This window comes from Erythrolamprus reginae, chromosome 1, assembly GCF_031021105.1.
Source record: "Erythrolamprus reginae isolate rEryReg1 chromosome 1, rEryReg1.hap1, whole genome shotgun sequence".
NCBI lineage: Eukaryota > Metazoa > Chordata > Lepidosauria > Squamata > Dipsadidae > Erythrolamprus > Erythrolamprus reginae.
The window spans coordinates 122490293-122512825 of NC_091950.1; the positions used below are offsets into that span (position 1 = coordinate 122490293).

The following is a 22533-nucleotide window of genomic DNA, read 5'->3' on the forward strand; positions in this document are numbered from 1 at the left end:
TCATTCATTCATTCATTCATTCATTCATTCATTTATTTTACTTATATGCCCCTCCCTCTCCGTGGACTCCGTGGACTATCATGATTTGTGGTTTTGATGATTGGATAGATTATAGAAAGAAAGGTGTTACGATGTACTGTACTTTTAGGGAACAGATATAATATAATTGTATTGATAGCTGCTGTTCAGAATATCAGAAAGTAGTAGTTATAGCTTTCTTTTTTCCCACTTTCAGCTTTTTTCCTCTCTTAATAGGTTTTTAGTTTATTCTGTATTTTCTCGCTTTTACATTTTTCTCTGTTCTATTTTTATTGATTGATTTAAAATATTTACATAGCTTCCCATCTTATGGTGCACTTTGGGTGGCTTTTAATAAACAAATAAAACAACTTTGATAGAAACAGCATAATACACAAATCTATTAAAACCATAACCGTTAAAAGACTGGCACCAAAGCTAAACTTCTAACATCCTCATTAAGTTGTCATTCATTTCACTTTGTCCCAGTGCTTGGATCAAAAAGGTAGGTCAAGTGCTTTTCAGAAGACTAGGAGATTAATGACCTATTGAATTTCAAGAGGAAAGATGTTGCACAGGGCAGAGGCTGCCATGGAAAAGGCATACTTCCTAGGTCCCATAAAGTGATGATGTTTGTCCATCGTGTTCGAAGAGGACCTTGACATCTAACAGATTGTGGGCTGTCCACGAGGTGTCGGCAGGTGGCTGGTAAGGTCTATATGGGCATGAAATGTTCTGCCACATGTTGGACAGAAATGTGTAAACACCATTATCGCGGCATTTGCAGCTCTAGCTTTGCTGAGTGCCCGCTTCTCTTCTGCTATGATTGGTCTTCTATCCTCAAATGTCTGGAAGCCTTGGTAGATCAGCATGCAGTGATGATGTTCGTCCATTGTGTTTGAGGAGAACCTTGACATCTAATGGTTTGTGGGCTGTACACGATGTGTCCATAGGTGGCTGGTAAGGCCTATATTGGCACAAAATGTTCTGCCACATGTTGGGCAGACGTGTGGACACTATTGTCACAGCATTTGCATTTGGAATTCTGGCTTTGCGGAGTGCTCGCTTCTCTACTGCTCTGAATGTTCTTCTGCCTCAGATGTCTGGCAGCCTTGATGCTTCAGTATGCGCCATGTTGGTCGATCTTGCGTCAGGATTTCTCTGAGGTGGTGTCGATATCGAAGACTTGGAGGAGGCTTTCAACGTGTCTTTGTAACACTTCCTTTGTCCCCTTCACTTTCCTTTAGACAGATCACCATAGAGGAGCTGTTTAAGGATGCGATGGTCTAGCATCCTAGCAACATGGCCTGCCCAGCGGGTCTGGGGTTTCATCATCAGGGTGGGAATTGATGGCAGGCCTTCCGCCATCAAATAAATAACATTTATGGAAAGGGACTAGGAATATTCCCACCATATCTAATCTGATAGGACGGTGTTAGCCTTCTCAGGTAAAGCAGATAGGGAACAGGACTACATGACCTACTTTATGTTAAGGCCACCTTAACTTGATTGAATGTGCAGCTGGAGAAGAAAGGGAGAGGAATGTTGGCAATAGTACTGTTGCTTCCCAGGCACATTCCAGAGACAAGCTCAAAACAAGAGACTGCAGTCCTGGATGGCGGAAAAGTTCAGGATCACCACACCCTAGAATCTCCAAGGGTATATCTACTCAGTCAAAAGGTTATAGCTTTAATCTAGTAAGATTCTTCTAGTAGGTAAAAGTAAATAAAGAACTGGACTCAATTCACTTGGTTGTCTTTGGACTTAGGCCTGACATTAACAGAATCTTGTAAGCAGGGTCGCCATCAGGAATTTTGGGGCCCCATACAGCCTAAGTGTCTGCCCCCCCCCACCATTTTAAAACTACTTTATTTTGCGACATACCAATTATGTATTAAATTTACCTTAAAAAAAAATTAAACCCTGCCACTACAACAAGGTACACTTGTTTGACAGATTAATAATATGTTAATAACGCAGAAAATATATTCAAGTGACATCAACATATTACATACATATAAATAAATAACCAGAACAGTGCAAATACACCAAATTAACAAAATATTATTAATTTTGCCATCAACAATATTAAAAGCAGCAATAAGGTGGCACAAAGGATAAAGACAAAATACTCCTGCATCACACTAGAAAAATATTTGTTTTCACAATAATACCAATAAATAACAGGTAACCAGAAGATAAATTATACGCAATAATGTTTAAAACCATAGTAAACTCCACCATAGGTGTAAAAAGCACAGTGCAAGAAAAAAGAAGAGAAAGAGGAGGGAAGAGCAAATAACCCTTCCCTCTTCTTCTCATTAACCTCTCCACCTATCTCCTTATAGCATTTTCCAAAGTTTGCAAAATTTTAAAATTGTTTTATAAAAAAGAACATACCCTCATGTATCATCAAATCCATATTATGAAGCAAATGTGCAAAAAAATCCAAGATTTTTTCTCATACATGTACCTGCTATTGAGTTCCATAACTTAATATATTTAAACTTTTAAATGTGTAATGTATAATGTCTCTTAACAAATAGCATGTCCATGGCTCTAAGAGCAACACCTTTTTTTCCTCTTTATTCTTTCTTCTTTTCCTAGGATGTTATCATATCTATTAAACATATGGTGAGATATTACTGTGTATGCATTTAATATAATTTAGAATGTGAAATTTAAAATAACAAAGTCCTGTTTCAGATCTTCTCTGCACAAGGCTCAAAATATGATGTGGTTGTTTGTTTTTTGAAAATCCTTAATCCTTAGCTCTCCCCAGCTTCTCCTTTGCATATTCAAATATTCCTATTTCCCAGAATGCTTGCTTCTCGAATCCAGGATGGTGTTTGTTCTCGAATCTAAAATGGCTAGATGGCTCCAAAAAACATGTCAACTCCAAAGCAACACATCTTTTCCTCACACATAGAAGGGAACAATTTCGAAAAAAATCTAACACCATAATCAAAATGTATACCAAATTAGGTCTGATCCAAACTTCATCTTTAACAGCTATGAAGCTCTTCAGGCAGAATAGAGAAAATTAGGCATTTTTGCCGACTTGTGCTCTTGCCTGCTCCTGATTGTAACAATTTTACAACTGAATCCAATTAGCTTCCTTAGCACTCTTGCCGGGCCCCCCTCATTTTCCAATTTGGCCGGGCCCGTGACGCCTGTATCGGTAATACTGCTAGTCCTAAGTGCCCATTCAAATGTCAGGCTAGGCACCATGCAAATCTCAAGGGGAATGTTATTCCAGAGGGCAGGCATCCTAACAGAGAAACTATCCGGGAGAAAATCAGGAACTATTGGAACAATATTCCAGAAGAAAATAATGGCAACATATTTCCAAAATAATTATATGGATGTATGCAAGAAGACAACAGGGTCTAAGCCAGTGGTGTCAAGCTTGATTTCATTTATGTGCTTGACCTTGGCAGGCTGAAGTGGGTGTAGCCAGCTTGACATCACTCATGCCAGGAGCACCGGTGGTGGACTGAGCACTTTACCATCAAAAATGGACTCATGAGCGCTGTTTTTGGCCGTGACAGCCTCCTGCAACCCCCTCCCAGTGAAAATAGAGCTTGGGAGGCCCAGCCGTGGCCTCTTCAAGCTCCGTTCTGAGTTGCAACGGCCACCTGCAACACTCTGCTGGCAAAAATGGAGTTTGAAGGCCACCCATGGCCCTCCCAAGCTCTGCTTTCACTAGCAGAAGCATCACAGGCTGGTCCTTTGCTGTTTCCAGGTAGCCCGGCAGCCCAGATCTAACCAGCCCGTGGGATGGATTCAGCCCCTGAACCTTGAGTTTGACACCCCTGATATAAACTGACTTGAGATAACTTCTACTTAGGGCCAGCTTAACTTTCATGGCATCCCCATAAGTAGCTTTGAAATTGTACTTTGAGAGTATAATTCAAATTCCGAACAGTTCTTCCCCAAACTGTACTGACATACAATTGCTAGTACCGATATCCAAATAAAGTAAATTAGACCAAATGATTTTGAAAAAAAATGTTATCATGTTTCTGGTTTATTCATGAAAACTTAAATGCAATAATTGTCTTCCTCTTGTATGCCTTGTGTTCTTGATTCTTTTTGGACAAATCTCCAAACAAGATATTACCTCCGTCAAGGTCATCTTTCTTACTTACTCTCTGCAAAAGAATTTTATGCTGACCTATAATATATTTGTAGGAAGGATTTTATCAGATTATTCTGTAGATAAACTGCCTAAAAAGGCAGCCTGATTATATCAGTAATTTGCAACACTTTGGGATTACTCTTGACATGTTGTTGATTTACTGATGTTTTCTGTTTCTGGGAATTGAGGTGATTTAGGGAAACTTGAAACTTCCTTTTCATTACTTGTTGTCACAGGCAAATACATTCGTCTCACCCCATTTCTTAGCTCCTGATCTCAAGCTAGTCATTGCTCTTCCCCCAACCAGATTTGCAATTTCCTCTTCCTGGATCTTGTCTCTCTTTGTAAGCAATGATAACAGTTTTTGGGGAAAGCACCTGGTTGCAAATATTCAGTCACTCATTCATTCATTCATTTTCTATGCCACCATATTCCTCGCACTAAGGGCAGCTCACAACAAAGTAATACATAACATATAGAAATCTAAATATAAAAAACATACTAAAAGCCCAGTTACTTTAAAAAACAGTCACTCGTATTCAGGGAATTAAACATGAATTCATTTGTCGGCTGGGGCTAGATGTTAGTCTTAGCGGTCCCAAGCCTGTCAGCAAAGATTGATCTTTAGACTCTTGCGGAAGGCGGGGAGGGTGGGGGCACTGCGGATCTCTGGAGGGAGTTTTTCCAAAGGGCTGGAGCCGCCACGAATTTCTTATTATTTTCAGCTACTCACAATGGCTTTTAAATGAAACATTAAGATGATAGTAAAGGAGGTAGGGATCTATGATTCCTGCTTCAGCCCAATAAGACCCTACAAGTTAATAAAATATTAATTGGGTTTCTAAACACTAGTCTATATAGAAGCAGCATTTGTGAACAACAAACTGAAACAGGACAAAACGCAGTGAATCCTCCTAAATTTGCATTCTGCCTACTGAAATGGCTCCATGGCTAGAATTTCCTTTTCCAGTTTTAAAATACATATGCTCTATATAGGTTTAGCTGGTTTGCATAGAACATAGAATCATGTGGCTGGAAGGGAACTCTGAGGTCTTCTAGGAAGCTTTATATTACCCCTGTCAAATGGTGGTCAGTCTGTTCTTGAAAATGATGAAACACCCATAACTCTGCGAGGCAAGCTATCCCATTGATTAATTGTTCCCACTGTCACTGTCCCACCTCTCTTTAGTTCTAGATTAGATCTCTCTTTAACAAGCTTCCACCTATTACAGTGGTTCCTCTACCTGAGAATGCCTCTGCTTATGAACTTTTCTAGATAAGAACCGAATGTTCAAGATTTTTTTGCCTCTTCTTAAGAACCATTTTCCACTTACAAACCTGAGCCTCCGAAACTGTAACTGGAAAAGGCAGGGAGAAGCCTCCATGGGTCCTCTCTAGGAATCTCCTGGGAGGAAATAGGGCCAGAAAAGGCGGGGAGAAGCCTCTGTGGGGCCTCTGTAGGAATCTCCTGGGAGGAAACACGGGCAGAAAAGGCGGGGAGAAGCCTCTCTAGGAATCTCCTGGGAGGAAACAGAGCCTTCACTTTCCCTGTGGTTTCTCCAATCGCACACATTATTTGCTTTTACATTGATTCCTATGGGAAAAAATGCTGCTTCTTACAAACTTTTCTACTTAAGAACATGGTAACGGAACAAATTAAGTTTGTAAGTAGAGGTACCACTGTGCTTATTTCTCTTCCTTCCTTCCTGTGTTCCATGACAGAATGTTTGAATTCACATTCTCTTTTTCAAGAAGTAAAAATGCTCACATGGCATGTTAAGATAAGCCAAACAAATCACAGCATGGCTAAGGATGTTGTATGTATCAGGTAAAAGAAGAGTAGAAATGAGGAAGAGACTTGAGAGGAGTGTAAGTTTCTAACACTGCAGCAAACTCTAGGAGAGCTCTGCCTTCAAAGTTTTGGCTTTGGTTGGGGCCCAGCATTCCAGGAAATCTTTTCTGAAGTTTAGATGTGATTGATGTAGCTATTTTGGTTAAGTTTCAATGGGAATCAATCAGAAGTTGGAAGCTGCAACAAAATTGGGAGTTGAATAAGATACCCACAGAAAGAGAGTATTAAGGAAGATTATGGATTGTGCTGAAGTGAACAGACTTACAATGAAAATTAAAGATAAAGAAGACTCAGGATTTTATAAAACTTGGGGGAAATTTTATGAATGGATTGAAAATAAAAATAGATAAAATAAGTAATAATTATTAAATTAATGAAAATGAGAAATATGATTGTAAAAACCTTGGTGACAAAGAAAAGAGAAAGGGAAGCAGCATTAGATAATACAGAATTAAGATTTAAGAATATGAATGCTAGAATTAAAAATGAAGAATTTTTTTATAATTGGTAGGTTCTTTATTTTTATATTTTTGTTGCTGGACTAAAATTAGCCGTTGAAGTAAAATTTTAATTTTTTTCTATAAAAAATCTTTATTCTTATTAGTCTGGATGTTAGCTAGATGGAGTAAATATTGATGATATGAAAATAGGATTTAGGATGTTTTTATTAATAATTTATATAAGAAGATTATACAAGCCTATTGTTGGCATTGATGGCATTTGTGTTTTCATGTATGTATGTTTTTAATGCTGGGGAAAAAAATAAAAAATTATACCCAGAAAAAAAAAAGTTGGAAGCTGCAGCTAAATTTTTTAGTACAGTAATACCTCGTCTTACAAACTTAATTGGTTCCGGGATGAGGTTCGTAAGGTGAAAAGTTCGTAAGATGAAACAATGTTTCCCATAGGAATCAATGGAAAATGAATAATGCATGCAAGCCCAAAACTTTTGCCTTACTACCACCGGCATTCAGATCCTTGTTCAAGGGTGGGTGGAGGGGGGGGGGAAACACCGCAGGCTGCCCGGAGGGAGTCTTGTGGGTGGATTGACACGTGCAAGAAGCTGCCTGGCGGCTTGTCTACCTGTGGGGCTTCCACCCTCCTTGAAAGTTTTCGGCGACAGCAAAGAAGAATCCCGGCGTTTCGGCTTCAGACAAGGCTCCCTTGACAAGATGCCACCCTTCCTCCTCTTTCTCCGGAGCCTGCAGGGACAGCCACACACTCCCCTTTGTCTCTCCTGCCAGAGAAGCGGTGCCCAATTGAAGTAGTGATCCGGAGTCCTAATGTGGCTGCTGCTTTTCCTCCCTCCATTTGATCCTGGGGAGTCCCATCTGGGAGTCCTCTTCGCCCCTCCTGCCCATCGGAAAGAGAAAGAGAAAGGGAAAGAGAAAGAGAAAGGGAAAGGGAAAGGGAAAGAGAAAGAGAAAGAGAAAGGGAAAGAGAGGTGTGTGTGTGTGTGTGTGAGAGAGAGAGAGAGAGAGAGAGGCTGCCTCTCCTTTGTAATGACACGAGAGAGCAGCTGAGGGACGGGCGAACATGGGTTTCTTTCTTTATTTCTCCCCCCTCATCTTTTCAACCTTCTCCTCAGAAGCTTCCTCCTATACGTGCCTCATGCAGCTTTGCAGCCTCGTATTTCCTTGGAGGGGTGTGTGTGTGGATGGGGGGGCTTCCCTGTCTTTCCCGGAGCTGTTGCCTCCCCCCTCAGACTGAGCGTGTTTTTGTGGTGTGCTGGGCTGGCCCTCACAAAACCTGTGTGAGGGCTATCTATCTATCTATCTATCTATCTATCTATCCATCCATCCATCCATCCATCCATCCACCTATCCATCATCTACCTACCTACCTACCTACCTATCCATTATCTATCAATCTATTCATCTATCTATTTATCTATCTATCCATCTTATCCACCATCTACTTAACTACCTACCTACCTACCTACCTACCTACCTATCTATCTATCTATACATCATCTACCTACCTACCTACCTATCTATCTATCCATCCATCCATCCACCTATCTATCCACCTATCCACATATCCATCATCTACCTACCTACCTATCCATTATCTATCCATCTATCCATAATCTACCTACCTACCTACCTATCCAATTCAATGCCTTGGGAAAGCGAAAACTGCCCCCACCCGACGCCCTTTCGAGGTTGTAAATGGACTGTTTCCCAACTTCTAGTGGGCCCAGTAGGCTTGTGTTTCGCCCTTATCAGGCTCCAAAGGCTTCCCTGGAAGCTCTCTTGAAGCCAAAAACGCCCTCTGTGCAAGCCAAAAATCAGCTGGCCAGCACACACATGCCTGTTGGAGATGAGCTAGGGCAACGGCTCGTGTGCCAGAAGACATGGCTCCGTGTGCCACCTGTAGCACTTGTGCTATAGGTTCGCCATCACTGGTCTATTACCTTCTCCGTACTGAAGGAGTGGGTCCAGCAGTCACATGGGGTTGCTCCTGTCCAATCCGTTGGAACTGAGCCTAGTATTAAAAAAGACTGCTGGATCCGCCCCTTCCCCAGAATTCGCTCAGTTCGCATCCTCGGATGTGTGTGAATGCTCGTTCCTCTCGATAAAACACCTTCCCTTCGATCTCTCTTCAATAGCAAGTAAGATTTTTCCATTACTCAGCTTGCCGGCAGTTTTTTTCTCAGCCCTACAGGGCTTTGAGTTGGGGGAGAAGTTAGCGGCTCAGCCATTTGCGGTTTTTCCCTTCGTGCTGTAGCCGCGGCCGGTTTGTTAATTCCGGCCTTGGAGGTCCTGCCGTGAGCAAGCTTTATTTTATTTTATTTTTTCTCAACTAATTAAGGGCTATTTACCTCCCGCGGTGTGGGACTTGTTTTGTCTCCCGGGCTTAGTCGCTCCTATTGCAAATAACGGAGCAGTTATTTTGGTGCCAAGGCTCTGACGCCCAGTAAGTTGCACTTTCGGTTCTGCCCTAAGGGGTCGGCCATTAGTGCCTACAGCCCGCCGCCTGACCCTGGAGTCGTCGCTTTGAGTTCCCTCGGGCCTATTCTCCACGGAAGTGGCCTCCAACCAGTGTGCCTTGGTTTTTCTTAAAGTTAAGTTAGTGAGGCCTGCCACGCTGCACTTAAGGACAAGAACTCTTGGTATCGCCCAGGATTGCCTCTTAAGGCGCAGCTGCTCCTGGGCCTAGGAGCAGGGTCACCTATCCTCTTGGGAATTCCACAAAATAATTCTTCTCTCCCCTATTTTTTGGCTCAAGCCTTGTCTTCTGTAATTGCTCAGACTATGGCTTCCCTTCCCAAGAGAGGCACTACCAAAGGTTCCAAAGAGGTTAGGCCTACTGGTAATCCTTCTGAGCTTCCCCAGGCCTCTTCCTCCTCTTCCTCAGGCTCTCAGTCTTTAGCCAAGCCCACTAGGGCTGAGAAGAGAAGGGACCTAGCCCTACAAAAAATACATGATAAATCAGCCAAGGTTTTAAGGTGCAGGCCCAAGTGCATATCAACCCTACCCCCCCCGGAGGCCTCTAACCTGCCTCCCTCTGGGGTACCTGTGCTATCCCTGGATGAGCCAAACCTAAATCCACCCCAACCTAACCTATGGGGTTTAGGTCCAGAGGAGCCAGATATTACCGAGGATTTCCCCCAGCCAGAACCTGTTCAGGGCCTCAGGGATCCTCAGGCTTTTCCGGCTGATATTTCTTCCTTGCCACCGGAGTTTCAGTCTATCTTGACTATTCTGACTAACACTATTGATGCTAGACTCTCATCTTTAAATGTACCTCCTCTGTCTCATCCTCCCCCTCGCTCCTCCCGTCCCGTGAGTTCTTCTCCTTCCTACAGAGCCCCAGTCATGGAGGTCTCTGACTCCTCTCAGGAAGAGGATGAGGACGTGGATGCAGAAGAGGATGATGACCCCTTTCAGCGTCTGTCGGAGGATGAGGAATCTCAGATTAAGATTCCAGCCCCAGCTGCTATTTTCCCTTCGCAGCTTTTCAAATCTCTCCTGCTAAAAGCTAGAGTTTCCACGGGGCTAGCCGGGCAAGAGAAGCAAGCTACTCCTTCCACAGACCCCCCAGAGGAAAATCTTCCTTACTTCATGGAGGAACAGGAAGACAATGAGGTAATTCCTATGCCCAAGTTGTTTAAGGATGCCTTGCTTAAACAGTGGGACCACCCAACCATAGGCTTCACTCCCACTCCCAAGGACAAGAAGCTCTACAAGCTCTCCCCCTCCTATGAGGAACTCCTAACATGTCCCAGGCCAGATGAACCAGTGAAGACGCTCCACTCAACGGCTGCCATGCCTGGCGAGGCAGAGGAGGTCCTCCGGCCAGAGGACAAACGACTTGAACAAATGCTCAAAAGAAGTCTCCTTGCAGACTCATGGGCCATTAAGAGTGCTGCAGCGGCATCCTTCTTTTCCAGAGCTATGCTCTTATGGCTTCGTCAGCTCCAACTACACCTGCCTCCAGATGACTTACGGGGCCAACAGGATTTCAACAAAATTTTCGCAGCTGCCCAATATATAGCAGATGCTACTCTCCAATCTTCCAGATTTGCAGCCAGATCAGTAGCAGCCTCCACAACGGCCAGAAGGCTTCTATGGCTCCGCCCTTGGCAGGCGGGGGTAAGACAGAAATGGCAGTTAGCTATGGGTCCACTGAAACGTAACCTCCTCTTCGGAGATCTTCTGGACCCTCTCCTTACGGAAAACGCAGACAAGAAAAAGGTCTTGGGACCTACCACCAAGAAGGCCCCGAAACCGCAGTCCTTTCGGCGCACCGGGCGTCAGCAGGATCAAAGCTTCGCATTTCACAAGAGCCCAGGTCAGTATTCCCCTCGCTTTCGATCCCAAGCTAGAACCACCAGGGGCAGAGGGTCCCGCTATCAGAGAGGATCCTCTACTACCAGAACTTCCAAAAGAACCAGATGGTAAGTTTTCTCACCTGCCTATAGGCGGTCGCCTAGCCTGGTTCTCTTCCGCCTGGCACCGCTCTTGTAAGGACCCCTGGGTCATTGACACAGTGGAAAGGGGCCTAAGGTTAGAGTTTATTTCTTCTCCCCCTAACCGTTTTATTTCTTGTCCCTCTCCCAGTTCCTCTCCATCTCGTATTCGAATGGAGGAGGCTATTTCTCATTTGTTGACTATTAGAGCTATTCAACCGGTCCCCTCTCTCCAGAGAGGTTTAGGCTTCTATTCCATCCTCTTCATGGTCCCTAAGACTTCTGGAGGCTGGAGAGCCATCTTGGACCTAAAGAAATTAAACCGCTTCATTAAATATAGAAAATTCAAAATGCACTCCCTATCTTCCATTTTATCAGCTCTTCATCGAGGAGACTTTATGGTGTCTCTAGATCTCACTGAGGCCTACCTCCATATCCCCATTGCCAAGGTCCATAGGAGATTTCTGCGCTTTGCCTTTCAAGGCAGGCATTTTCAGTATAGGGCTATGCCTTTTGGGCTCTCCTCAGCTCCCAGGGTTTTCACTAAACTCTTGGGATCCTTGGCGGCTCATATCCGGGCCTCTCCCATTCATATTTTATGTTATTTAGATGACATTTTAATTCATGGTAATTCCAGAGCTGGTGTAGCTGCAGACCTCTCCTCTACCATGTCGGTTCTACAGAACCATGGTTTTTCCATAAACCTTAACAAGAGTCATCTTGATCCATCCACTTCCATCCTGCATCTGGGGACTATCATTAATTCCGAAATATCCCAGGTTTTTCTCTCCAATGAGAGAAAACGCAGCATTTTGGATCTCATTGCTCGCATCCTGCCCCAGCAATCGGCCTCCATTGTCACCCTATCCTCCCTTTTGGGTAAGATGGTGTCATGTATTGGTATTGTTCCCTGGGCCCGCCTTCACGCCAGGGAACTTCAATGGCTACTATTACCATTTCAGAGATCAGGCCACAGCAACTCGAACCGACGCATCACCATCCCACCGACGGTTCGCAGATCCCTCAAGTGGTGGACTTCTCCAGCCCTAGACAAGGGATCCCCCTTCCGGTGTCCCGACCAGTTTGTAGTCACCACAGATGCCAGCCTCTCGGGCTGGGGAGCCCACGCCCAAGGTCTTTTAGCTCAGGGCACATGGTCACCGGAGGAGGCTTCCAAGTCCATCAATTGGCTAGAATTAAGAGCCGTGTCTCTAGCTCTAAAGCAATTCCAACCTCACATATCCAACCAACATGTGCTGATTCTCACCGACAATATAGCCACCAAAAGCCATATTTGCAGACAGGGAGGCACAAGATCCAAGGCCCTCATGAGGGAGGCCCTGAAGTTGGGTCTTTGGGCAGAGAAAAATCTCCAATCGCTTCTAGCCGATCACATCTCGGGGAGCCTCAACGTCCAAGCGGACTGGCTCTCACGAGCCACCATAGATCCAGGCGAGTGGAATCTCCATCAGTCACTGTTCCACCAAATCTGCCTCAGGTTCGGCCATCCAGTGTTGGATCTATTCGCGACCAGAGACAATACCCAGCTTCCCCGCTTCATCTCCAGGTTCCCGTCTCCGGGAGCGGAGGCAGTCAATGCCCTCAGGAGTCCTTGGCCTCCAGGCCTACTATATGCCTTCCCTCCAATTCCAATTCTGCCAGACGTGATCAACAAAATCCTCCTGGAGAAAGCACGTGTAATCCTGATTGCCCCTCACTGGCCTCGCAGGCCCTGGTTCGCGGACCTTCAACAACTGTCCGTCCAGGACCCCTGGCGACTCCCCGCTTCGGAGGATATGTTGCGGCAGGGGGCCTCCTTCCATCCGGATCCAGAGTGGTTCCACCTCACCGCCTGGCTGTTATCCGGAGGGACTTAGACCTGCGAGGGTATGACCCAGACACAGTGGAAATCATTCTGAAATCTAGAAGGGGGTCTACCAATCGGATCTACGACCATACTTGGTCCAAATTTCATCAGTGGTGCTCGCAGGAGGGCTTATCCCCCCTGTGTCTTCCCATACACAGGATAATCGCCTTCCTTATGAAAGGTTTCCACCAAGGTCTCTCTACCAGCACCATCCGCCGCCATCTGGCCGCTATCTCTTCCGTCTTGGCGGGGCCTCGCAGGCAGCCCCTACGCTCCCTTCCAGAAATCCAAGAATTTCTAAGAGGAGTGGCCAATCTCAGGCCTTCTAAAATCCACAGATATCCAACCTGGGACTTGCCACGGGTTCTCCACTCTCTTACTCAAGCACCTTACGAACCCCTGAACTCTGCGTCCCTCAGGTACCTATCCTTCAAGGTAGCATTCCTGGTGGCGATTACTTCCGCCCGACGCATATCTGAGTTGGCAGCCCTTTCTATCAGACAGGACCTCTGTCAGTTTCATCAGGATAAGGTGGTTCTGCGGCTGGACCCCACCTTTCTACCCAAGGTCAGTTCCATGTTCCACAGATCTCAGGATATCGTTTTACCTTCTTTCTGTCTCCAACGAGAGCATCCCCTGGCGATTAGATGGCACACTCTAGATCTCACTAGAGCGCTAAAGATTTATATCCAACGCACAAGATCCATCCGGAGATCTGAAGCACTCTTCATAGCCTACCATCCCAGATCCTTGGGATCCAGAGTGTCTTCCACAGTAATAGGTCGTTGGATCAGAGGGGCCATCTCAAAGGCCTACGAGACAGCTTCCCTCTCCATTCCAAGGAATATTACAGCGCATTCCACCAGAAGTGCTGCCACATCTGCCGCTTTGGCGACTCAGGCTCCGTTGGAAGAAGTCTGCAAAGCAGCCACTTGGGCCTCGCCAAATTCCTTTATAAAACACTACAAGATTGATTCGTACGCATCAGCAGACACTGCCTTCGGAAGAAGAGTACTCCAATCCGTTATCTCTCACGATAGCAATGTACTCCCACCCTAGGGACCTATCTCTTGGGTATGTCCCATGTGACTGCTGGACCCACTCCTTCAGTACGGAGAATAGGCGTTGATTGCTTACCTGAACGCCTCTTCTCGTACGGTGAGTGGGTACAGCAGTCACTTCCCTCCCTTGTGTGGTCTTCTTTACCTTCTATTCTAATTTCTTATAACACATGAGAGTTGAACATTAAAGAGCTTCACTACTGAGCCTAGTCTACGGATTCGCGAATTCTGGGGAAGGGGCGGATCCAGCAGTCTTTTTTAATACTAGGCTCAGTTCCAACGGATTGGACAGGAGCAACCCCATGTGACTGCTGTACCCACTCACCGTACGAGAAGAGGCGTTCAGGTAAGCAATCAACGCCTATTTTCCTAATATACTTGCAAATATAATTCTGTTTAAAGAGACACATATATGCACAGTTTGTGCCTTCATTTTTGTATGCAAGTACTTGAGAATGTATTGGGAAATTAAGAATTCTTTACTCAGAGTTTAAAATATAATAGAATTCTTTATTGGCCAAGTGTGATTGGACTCAAAAGGAATTTGTCTTTGGTGCATATGCTCTCAGTGTACATAAAAGAAAAGATACATTTGTCAAGAATCATGAGGTACAACACTTAATGATTGTCATAGGGTACAAATAAGCAACCAGGAAACAGTCAATATTAATATAAATTGTAAGGATACAAGCAACAAGTTACAGTCATACAATCATAACTGGGAGGAGATGGGTGATAGGAATGATGAGAAGACTAATAGTAATAGTAATGTAGTCTTAGTGAATAGACAGTGGTGAAGGAATTATTTGTTTAGCAGAGTGATGGCATTCACGAAAAAAACTATCCTTGTATCTAGTTGTCTTGGTGTGTAGTGCTCTATAGCGTCATTTTGAGGGTAGGACTTGAAACAATTTATGTCCAGGATGCAAGGGGTCAGTATCTATTTTCACAGCCCTCTTTTTGACTCAATGGAAAGCAGGTTGGCAGTAATAGTTTTTTCTGCAGTTCTGATTATCCTCTGAAGTTTGTGTCTGTCTTGTTGGATTGCAGAACTAAACCATACATTTCTAGAGTTGCAGCTTACAGACTGAAAAAAAGACACAATTCAAATCACCAGACTGAAGAATATTATTGTTTACAAATCAAGAATTAAACAACCAAAGTTTTTCTGAATTCTGAATTAAGAAGATCATGTAGTGAGGATGAATAATCTAAAAACATTTCTTAATAGTTTTAGCAAAAAAGCAATATTTTGTTTTTAGTTAGATTAAGGGTTCTTGAAGTACATTTTACAAGATAATAAATCAACCATAATGTTTGCTTGCTTGGCAGCTATATCCATCATCAGTCATATTTTTTTTCCTGTCTAATATCTAATGTTTTCCAGAAGAAATAGTTTCAAGCAATTCTATTTGTTCTTTGGTGATCTATATCTTTTAATTCTTCTCAGGTGGGCATCTTTATTACAGTATTTATTTGCTTACTGGATTTGTACATTGTTTTTAAAATATAGAGTACTTATGTGCTCACTGTTAACTTGCAATTGAGATCCTGAAAATGGTTACGTTCACTGAAATCCAGGAGTTTATGAAATAGATTGTAGATATTGACCAGTTGGAGATGGACATCAGTGTTAGTAGTTTTAGAGCTTGAGTAATTTCTTTCACTGTTTTAGTGTGTAGGGCTGGAATTGAAGGACAGGAACAGAGATGATTGGGTGAGCATAGAGCCGGGGTGGCGCAGCTGTACTGCAGAGTGCTGTACTGCAGGCCACTGAAGTTGACTGTAGATCTGTAAGTCAGCAGTTCAAATCTCATCACCGGCTCAAGGTTGACTCAGCCTTCCATCCTTCCGAGGTGGGTAAAATGAGGACCCGGATTGTGGGGGCAATATGCTGGCTCTGTTAAGAAGCGCTATTGCTAACATGTTGTAAGCCACCCTGAGTCTAAGAAGAAGGGTGGCATAAAACTTGAATAAATAAATAAATAAATAAATAAATCTGTGTAAACTGCCTGACTTTCCTGCAGGAAAAGTTGAGTGAAAATATGTCCACTTGAAACAGAATACCCTACGAGACTAGACTTTCAATCCTGGGCCTAGAAAGTTTAGAACTAAGACGCCTTAAACAAGATCTAAGTATTGCCCACAAGATCATATGCTGCAACGTCCTGCCTGTCAGTGACTACTTCAGCTTCAACCACAACAACACAAGAGCACACAACAGATTTAAACTTAATATTAACCGCTCCAAACTTGACTGTAAAAAATATGACTTCAGTAACCGAGTTGTCGAAGCATGGAACTCATTACCGGGCTCCATAGTGTCATCCCCAAACCCCCAACACTTTACCCTTAGATTGTCTACGGTTGACATATCCAGATTCCTAAGAGGTCAGAAAGGGACGAGTACAAGTGCACTAGAGTGCCTTCTGTCCCCTGTCCTATTGCTCTCCTACATCTCCTATACCTTTCTTCTATTCCTATATCTCTTCTTCTATTCTTTCATTGATATGTTCTATTACTATATCTTCTTTTCTATTATTTCTTAGGTATATTTTACTATGAGTATCTCCTCTATAACCTTTACCATGTATTTTACAATGTGTATATAGATATACAGTATACCCACTAAAACCCTCATTGTGTATTGGACAAAATAAATAAATAAAAATAAATAAAAAGTATTGAGCAGTATTTTAATGTGGAAAATTTTTATGCATTCATGCTCCAGCAACAAGTTCCTTTATTGTTTAAATGTGTATTGAGGATATATTATTATTATTATTATTATTATTATTATTATTATTATTATTATTATTTATTATTATTTAGATTTGTATGCCGCTCCTCTCCAAAGACTCTGTATACCTGTGATGGTGAATATATGGCAGCCATGCCAGAGGTGGCACGCAGAGCCCTCTTTGCTGGCATGCGTGCAGTTACCCCAAGTCAGATTTCCCTGGTGTTTCTGTTGTAAGCTTCTGTTTCCCTGCAAATTACAAAACACAAACTCACAAACTAAAAAGCTTTTACCTCTTGCTGCGCTGCCAGTGTAGGGATGCCCCACCTTCCACCGGCCAGCTGATCTCCGAGTCTCTGCTGCGCAGGAGCGCAAGTTCATGCATGTCCATGCATGTCTGCGCATGTAAAAGCGCTTTTCTGTTTGGGCAGTTTGGGCATTCAGTGCCTAAAATATTCACCATCACTGATATACACTGTACATGTATGTGCTTCCTACCAAATGAAACAACGTATTTAAATAAAGTGTTAATTTTATTGCATCTCCCACAATGAAATGCAATGAAATCATTTCTAAAATATTTTTTGTTCAAAAGGAAGTCATCTAAAAACCTGAAATTATTGTAGTTCTGGTTTAACCCAAAAAGAAAGAAAGAAAGAAAGAAAGAAAGAAAGAAAGAAAGAAAGAAAGAAAGAAAGAAAGAAACCTGGAAACCAGGATAGTGATTCTGTTCTTATTAGTTTCTCTAAGTTTGAGTCATATTATCTAGCTATAATAAATACGATTCTGGAGAATGTTAGATTATAATTATGAGATCTAGTATGTGCAGCCTTTTCGGTCCCACGTGGATGTACTTGCCAGTGAGGCTGGCAAAATTAGTAAGGAATTAAAGTTCCTAATTCAGATGTCCCTTCATTAACCTATATTTCTTCTTTATAATACCTAGTCTGTTTACGAGTATCTTGTCTATGTTAAGTTTTAAATTTAATCTTACTGAAGTTGTTAGAGAAAGGAAAATGTGACCCTTTGTCACTTCTTTTCTTACCATTTTAAATTGATTGATAAACAGCTCTAATTCAATTATACGCAATTCCAACAAGTTTCTTTGGGATTTCATTTTTCTCTTTCACAGGTTTTCAGATTTAGAGAGGGCAGAAATGACCATGACTGCCAACAAGAATGCCAGTGTCACCAAGAGAGCAGGAGCAAATAAGGTATCTCGGGATATTCTAGAGCGGTAAGTGTAAAATGCAAATGCTCTCTGGTTGTTCTTGTTTAATGTTGCATCAGTCTTCTTTATGTTTGTTCTTATTATTGATGGCTGCATCCAACAATATCATAATCCTAGCAGAACTATTGCTCTTAAAAGATATTTAAATATGATTTGCTAATCAGACCAGGGGTGGGTTCTAACTTATCCCGCTGCCGTATACACAAGGGTATATTCTTGTATATTTTCCTATTTAAATCAATCCTGCTGAATCAGTTACCTGTGTGTGTGTGCTTTCTGGATTTAATTTTGCAACAAACGCTGTCATATTTGTGTGCTGCACAACTGATTTCCAAAAAGTAGAATTAACTGGGAACATGGGAGTAAAATAGCAATTCATGGTCATATAAGAGCCGAGGTGGTGCAGTGGGTAGAGTGCAGTACTGCAGGCCACTAAAGCTGACTGTAGATCTGCAGATCAGTGGTTCAAATCTCATCACCTGCTCAAGGTTGACTCAGTCTTCCATCCTTCCGAAGTGGGTAAAATGAGGACCCGGATTATGGGTGCAGTATGCTGACTCTGTTAAAAAGTGCTATTGCTAATATGTTGTAAGCTGCCATGAGTCTAAGGAGAAGGGCGGCATTAAAAAAAAGCGAATAAATAAATAAATAATAAAATAAATAAATATGATGTCCTCTATAATAGCTGAACAAAAGTGATGTAAGTCCATCACGGTCATATGATTTTCTGGTTGATGACTGCAAGTGTTTAGTGACAGAATTGCCAGCCCCATTTGTGGTCACTAAGTGAGGACTAACTGTAAATCTTACTTGAAAAGCTTTAAGAGTAGTTATAGGAGCCTAGATGTCATGGTTCCGAGTGATGCTCCCAACCAATTCAAAACTCCAAATCCTTGACTTCCTCAAAAATCACCATATTGGCATGGTCAACAATGAAGCCAACACTGAATAATTCCTAGTTTCAGTATAATTAAAGACTAGATATCGTCCATCACCCCCTTGTGTCACAGGCTGCTTTGGCCGACCCCCCCAATAAGTATAACAACTAAGAAGTGAAGCAAGAAAAAGATGGCTACAGCTAAAGTCATTTCGGAGTTGACATTGGACATAGTCTGTCTCTTACAAGAAATGTGATACTAATATTAAGATTTATTAATTAATTAATTTAGTATTTATATGGAAATCATTCATGAAAATTGTTTCTTACTCTTTAATAACAGAAGCAACTAAAAAGAAGCTAGGGAAGGGAGGGGAAACATTGTTTTGGGTGTAATTGAAAACAATGAGAATAGGCAGCCAAATATAGCAAGTGAATTTTTTTCATTGTCTTGACAAGCATCAAACTAGAATTGGAACTGGTAGAGCAATATACCTTGAGGTTTTCAGGCCTTTCATAATTCTTTCATAAGACTAAATGGAACATTTGATAAAATGGCCCTGAATCTTTGATAGATGCAGTAAATGTTTGTGTTATGAACACACATGCTGTTTACAATCATTGTCAATCATTTAAAATATTATCTATTTACTAGGAGTGTATTAAAAGCAGGTAGAATGGCAGAGTTTGGAGAACTGTTTTTGAAGGTGCTTCACCACGGGGGAACAGAGAAAGTCTGATGCTAAAGAAACTATTTGGTAACAGAGGTCAGTACAGGTAAGGCAGGGATTTGTGAGATTTGTAGGAGGAAAGCACCAAGATAGACAAGTCTATGAAAGTTCCCAAAACCAGAGTTAGAATCAAGTATATCTGAAAAACATGAGAATTGAAAAAACTAATCTATATTTATTTAACCATATTGAATATAAACTGTATATGGCTGATTTTTCATAACACTCTTAAAAGTTTTCCAGATGTAAGCAATCTTTTTTAGACTTTGATATTATAAGAACAAGGGGTTATACATGGCCAAAATGGGAAATTTAATTATTCACCAAATCACTGATATTGTCGGAAAACTTCAAAACAATTATATGAAAGTGAATAAATTTTTGTGTGGCTTTTCAAGATGTTGCAGAAAGAAATGTGAAAATAGAGTGTGGATCTTTCTATCCTCTTGTTTTCATTACTAATATATAAATATATTAATTGTTTTTATGAAGTAAAATGGAGCAGAGTCTGATAACATGAAGTGTTTCAAGTACACTGACACCTTCATACATCTAGCTTGACCTTGGACTAAAACATAATTTACAAAGCATAATTGCTCAGTTCTCACAGAGTACTGTATCAAAACTGAACAAATCATTTTTAAGATTTGTTCAGAAGAAATCCAGCACTTATCAGCGAGGCACATAGAAACTGGAAAAGGAAAACAAGCCATTTTATATAATGGATAAAAGTAACCAATCATCTCTCATGTAGTGGAGATTCAAGTGTAGAATGCAATAGAAATAGAGCCAAAAAGTAGTTATATCAGTGGCCAAATAAGGAAATTTCCAGTCTTATGTGTCAGAATTTGAAACCAAGCTTTGTTTGCATAGCTTGAAAAGAGTCCACCCAGTCTTTGGAGTGGGCTTTTACACAATAAATATACTGTTGTGAAGACTATGCAAGGAACTAAAAAAATCATCTGAAGCTACTTTGAACCAGCCCCCTTTGAAATGAAGACAGCCAACAGTGTTCGTATTTCTTATTTTCTAAATAATTCAGTCTTGGCTTTGAAATTAAATTAAAATTAAGTTTAGAATTACACTACAAAACAGAATCAGTGCTCACGGCAGAAAGTTTCATGCCCTTTTAAAGCATTTGTTTTTCTTGTCTTTAGCTTGCTTGAAAGAGAAACATGGATGTCAATACTATTAGCTCTTGTTCAGAGAGGTCTTTCATCTAGTTTTGTAGCATCTTTCTTTTCGGATTCTGTCAAGATCTGTGTAATAGAAAAAAATATTGCAGAGGTATCCTTCCTTGGCCTAATACTTGTGGGGGAAAGTTAGACCTTAAGATTTACAGTAAGTCATAATGGTTGGGACTATTTGAATCATGGCAGGTGGTAAGAAGTTCCAGAGGGCAAGCACCACGACAAAAAAAGCATTTCTCCCGATGACATTGTTTTATGGAGGGGATCTGGAGCATGCCTATCATGTTGGATCTCATGGAATAAGCAGATTCAATTAGAGATAGATAATGCTGCAAGTAATTCAATATGCCACATTTCATTAGTCCAACCATGAGGTGACCAAAGCATAAATGATTGTGAGTACGTCTACTGATCTAAACTGGGTACAAATTAACACACAAGATGGATTTGTGCCAAGATCCTTCTGGACCCAGTTGCCACCTACTCTTTGGAAAGGAACTTCTCTTCGTCTTCTGCCATTTTGGGTGTTGAGGGAGATACAAAATTCTGGTTCTTGCTGTTCTGGCAGCCTGTGGTTGTAGTGTGCCTTTGATATTATTTCTCCATCTTCTTCTGGGTCTGCCTCAGGTTCTTTGACATTCTCCCTCTTTTGTATATGCTTTGTGCGGTGTGGAATCCCAAGACACAATAATCCCAAGAAAGCCATAGTAAAATCAACATCAAATTGAACTGATGTCTGCTGTTCCCCATCAGAGTCTCATAGCCTCCATGCCCTTGAGGGTATGAAGTTGTGAGATATAAAACTGAGTGTTTTATTTATTTATCCAATTTATATAGCTACCTATGTCACCAAACAAGAGATAGTGAATAATAAAGTGCACCAATCAATAAACACCGAAAAACAATTACCATTATTATTAAAAATATTAAAACCATAAAAAGTGCTACACCCCTTCAGGACCCTTAAGTCTGCTTGAAACTCCCTGATTGGACAGAATGGGAGCTGCTCCAAAGTGGGAGTTTAGAGGCTCCCTGTTGCCTGTTGTGTCTGAAAGCTAGCTATAAAAGTGCTGTTTCTTGGTTGCAATTGCTATTGCTCTGTTAGCCTTAATAAAGGCTTGTTCGGGATCATGATCCAGCTCACCTCAGCTATTGTGCCCTTGCCTCATGGAATTAATAAAAGACGATAAAAACAGAGCAAAAACAAAGAAATAGCAAATGAAGGGATGTTAATAGTAACCGAGCCATTTTATTACTTCCCCTGGCCTGTTCCTTGGGGCCCCTAGGCCTGTTCACATAACCTGGTCTTAGGGTTAGTGTTGAGGCTGAACCTGAAGGAGAGGCCTGGATCTTGATTTCAGCTTTTAACACAATTGCTATTATTCAAAAAGCTTGCCTTATGTGATTGCCCCACGATCCAGCATTCCTTAGGATTTGTTGCATTATCTCTCACCTTCAGGCTGTGTTTATACCACCAAACATCTCTATAAGTTTGGAGAAGAATTCAATTGATTTTGGTCCCAGTAAGTTACATAAAGGATTGGAGCCAGCGTCTTGATGAGATTATGGCAAACAACATATATGGCTTACTATAGCAGTACAAAGTGTCTGAGGAGACTATATATACAAATAAAATTGGATTAGGCAGGCAGCACCAAGATATTCTATTCTGAATGTATCACCATAACACCATATGTACTGTATGTTTCATATTGAATTGAATGGATGTATTTTCAATAAACTTTTTCAACTGACACTAGTTATTATCTGCAGGGTTGCAAAGTAACTGAGTATTATCTCTATTCTTTACCCTTTCTTTTACTTAGATAATTTCATGATCTCAGCCTTGCTAGTGTTGTGTCATAATTATCTCTAGCCTCTACTTTACACAGGGATTGTCTTAGAAGCAA

The 22533-nt window shown here is 41.8% G+C and overlaps 1 protein-coding gene across 5 annotated transcripts in view; it reads left to right on the forward strand.

The window, feature by feature from the left end:
* The window catches only part of DENND2B (DENN domain containing 2B), a 189750-nt gene that overhangs the window by 79846 nt on the left and 87371 nt on the right, over positions 1-22533 (forward strand). For all 5 annotated transcript variants that reach the window (XM_070763630.1, XM_070763631.1, XM_070763634.1 and 2 more), the window contains one exon: positions 17727-17831. In XM_070763630.1, coding sequence (XP_070619731.1) covers positions 17752-17831 — 80 coding nt within the window. In that variant the 5' untranslated portion in view covers positions 17727-17751. The remainder of the gene's footprint in view (positions 1-17726; positions 17832-22533) is intronic.